The sequence below is a fragment of the Myotis davidii genome, unplaced genomic scaffold, assembly GCF_000327345.1.
Source record: "Myotis davidii unplaced genomic scaffold, ASM32734v1 scaffold663, whole genome shotgun sequence".
NCBI lineage: Eukaryota > Metazoa > Chordata > Mammalia > Chiroptera > Vespertilionidae > Myotis > Myotis davidii.
The window spans coordinates 463,190-466,195 of record NW_006295816.1 but is presented as its reverse complement, the minus strand read 5'-3'; the positions used below and the strand labels follow the sequence as shown (position 1 = coordinate 466,195).

At 69.3% G+C, this 3,006-nt stretch overlaps 1 protein-coding gene across 1 annotated transcript in view; it reads left to right on the top strand.

Moving 5' to 3' along the window:
• Positions 1 to 3,006, top strand: part of SCAP (SREBF chaperone) — a 15,446-nt gene that overhangs the window by 7,921 nt on the left and 4,519 nt on the right. The window contains 5 exon segments of the mRNA XM_015568260.1: positions 518 to 655; positions 1,597 to 1,695; positions 1,917 to 2,135; positions 2,695 to 2,996; positions 2,998 to 3,006. The exon segment at positions 2,998 to 3,006 is cut by the window's right edge and continues 57 nt beyond it. Of these exon segments, the coding sequence (XP_015423746.1) occupies positions 518 to 655; positions 1,597 to 1,695; positions 1,917 to 2,135; positions 2,695 to 2,996; positions 2,998 to 3,006 (767 nt within the window).

Below are 3,006 nucleotides of genomic sequence, written 5' to 3'. Positions count from 1 at the left end.
TGCTGGCTCTTCCTCCGGGGCCACGGGTCCTGCCGTGGGAGACGGTCCTGGTTCATGTGTCTGTGAGGAACCGGCCGGACTGTGCGGCTGTGGGTTTGCTCGGCCCCGTCCAGGCCGGACCCTCCTGCCTCCTCCAGGCTTGGGCTCCTCAGTGACAGGAGCTGGGGTCTGGGTTCTGGGGAAACAGGAGCCCAGGCCGGGAGGCCTCAACGCTTGTGACCCCTCTTCCCAGCCCCACAGCTGGGGGCCAGGGCTGGGGGCTGTTCACCCCGCAAACCTGAGGGTCTGGGGGAGCCGGGCCCTGTGCCAGATGTGGTGCTGCGGAGGTTCGGGAAGTGGCCCCACCCAGAGCCACTCTGCCCGTGGCAGGCGGGCATTCACCCCGTGCAGGGATGGCAGCCCTGGGCCCGGGCTCCGGCAGCCGGAGGGTGGGCACTGGCGGGTTGGCTGCCCCTGGAGGCTGTGCCCCTCCCCCGTCTCTACCCTCGAGGACTGTGGGTTGCGTGTGGACACGTAGCGGACGGGCCGAGCGCCGGCCCACGGCCCTGCTGTCCCCACAGGCCTGAGCTGTGAGGGCTGGTCCATCATGAAGAACATGGCCACAGAGCTGGGCATCATCCTCATCGGCTACTTCACCCTCGTGCCCGCCATCCAGGTGAGGCCCGGCCGCGCTCCGCCCGCTGTGAGCCAGGCACCGGGCGCCCCAGTGCAGGCAGCTCCCGGGACGGGGAGCCCGGCTGGGCTGTGGGTCGCGCTCCCGGCATGTCTGCCTGTGACCTTGTCCTCTCTGTCATTCAGCTGTGGGCAGGAGGGCTCGGGGGGCACCCGGCCGGTGGCTGGCTCTGCCGATCCAGGCAGACCTGGTTCCCGAATGGGTCCCCTCCTTCCTGACCCACACCGGCAGCGCCTGGTCACGTCCCCCCACGTCGTTGGAGGGCCACTCCCTGTTGCCCAGAGTGGCCCTGCTCTTGGCAAAGTGCCCTCGCTCAGTGGTGGGGCGGTGGGCAGGGGTGGGTAGCCCTGAAGAGTTGGAGCCGCCTGCTGCTGACCATTGGGGGAGAGGCAGGAAGGGGGACGCAGCACGTCCGGGTCCTGCCGGGGTGGGCTGGCTGCACCTGCCGGGCACAGGGCAGTCCCGGGCATTGGAGCTGACGTGGCCGCTGCGAGGCTCTGCTGGATCCTCCTGGGGGACGTGCTGAGGCCTCACTGAGGGCAGAGAGGACTTAAACCAGGACATCCCTCCCCCGCCCCCCGCACCCCTGGCCCAGTGCAGCTGTGGCGGGGACCTTTCTGAGCCCTGAGAGGGGCCATCCCCGCGTGTGGGCAGGGCCCCAGCTCAGGGCACAGGGCTGGGTGCAGGCTGGAGGGGCTCTGAGCTCCCAGCTTGGATCAGACTCCGCGAGGTTCATGGAGAAAGACCTGGGTCTCTGCTGCCCCCTGGTGGGCAGGGAGGCGCCCGCACGGCCCCTGCTTGGCCGGGCCCAGACCCGGAAGGACTGCGGCTCCCCTGCCGCCTGGGGGCTGTGCAGATGGTGAGGTGCCTGCGGGCTGGGCAGGGACCGCTGGGCCCTGAGGTCACGGCCGTTCTGATTCCAGGAGTTCTGTCTCTTTGCCGTCGTGGGCCTGGTGTCCGACTTCTTCCTTCAGATGCTGTTTTTCACCACCGTCCTGTCCATCGACATTCGCAGGATGGAGGTAGGAGCGGGTCCCGCCCTCCTGGGCCCTGGCTGAGCTCACAGGGTCTCTGGGTGAGGTGTGACCTCAGGGGGCTGCTGCCCGGCAGCTCACGCCCACGGGGCAGCTCACGCCCAGGGGACAGCTCACACCCAAGGGACAGCTCACACCCACTGGACAGTTCATGCCTACAGGGCAGCTCACGCCCAGGGGGCAGCTCCCACTGACCACTGTGCCCACAGCTGGCGGACCTGAACAAGCGGCTGCCCCCTGAGGCTTGCCTGCCTCCTACTAAGCCAGGGGGGCGCCCCGCGCGCTTTGAGCGGCAGCTGGCTGTGCGGCCGGCCACCCCCCACACCGTCACGCTGCAGCCGTCCTCCTTCCGGAACCTGCGGCTCCCCAAGAGGCTGCGCGTCGTCTACTTCCTGGCCCGCACCCGCCTGGCACAGCGGCTCATCATGGTACCTTCCCTCGGCCCTGCCCTGCGCTTTGCCTTAGAGTTGGGGGTGGGGTACCTCTTGTTCCGCCCAAACCCACTTCCCAGGTGAACAGCTGGTCTTGGGGGGCAGCAACCCTGGGGTGTCAGGGGCAGGGGTTGTGACCCCGGTTGGGAGCCAGCCCTGCTCCCAGTTAGGGTTCATCACTGCTGATCGTGTGTCGGCATCGGGAACGCTGGGCGGGTGGAGCAGAGGGGCTTCCTGCCAGCAGGGCCTCCCCAGGGAGCAAGGTGAGGATGGGGCCTGTGGGTGGGAATGGTCGCAGCTGAGGTGGGGGCTGGCCTGCTGCTCTGTTTCCAGGCCAGGCCACCCAGCCCTGAGCACGGAGCGGGAACTGGGGCCCCGGGGCAGCGGGCCCAGATGGTAGTGGGGACTTGGGAGGCAGAGAGAAGGAGCTTGGCCGTGTCCTCTCCCCGATGCCTGAGGTCCCTGTGCTGCTGCCTCTGGCAGGAGGGCCAGGCATGTGGGGTGGGGCTGCCCCGTGCGCCCAGAGCCCCGGCTGAGCACCCCGTGCCCCCTGCAGGCGGGCACCGTGGTCTGGATCGGCATCCTGGTGTACACAGACCCGGCCGGACTGCGCATCTACCTCACGGCCCAGGTGACGGAGCAGAGCCCGCTGGGCGAGGGCGCCCTCACTCCCATGCCTGTGCCTGGAGGCATGCTGCCTGCCAGCCACCCGGACCCCGCCTTCTCCATCTTCCCACCGGATGCCCCCAAGTTCCCTGAGAACCACACGTTGCCAGGGGAGATGCCCGAGTCCGGGGGTCTGGCCGAGGTCGTCCCTGACAGCCCCGCCCCCGAGGTCACCTGGGGGCCCGAGGACGAAGCTGTGGAG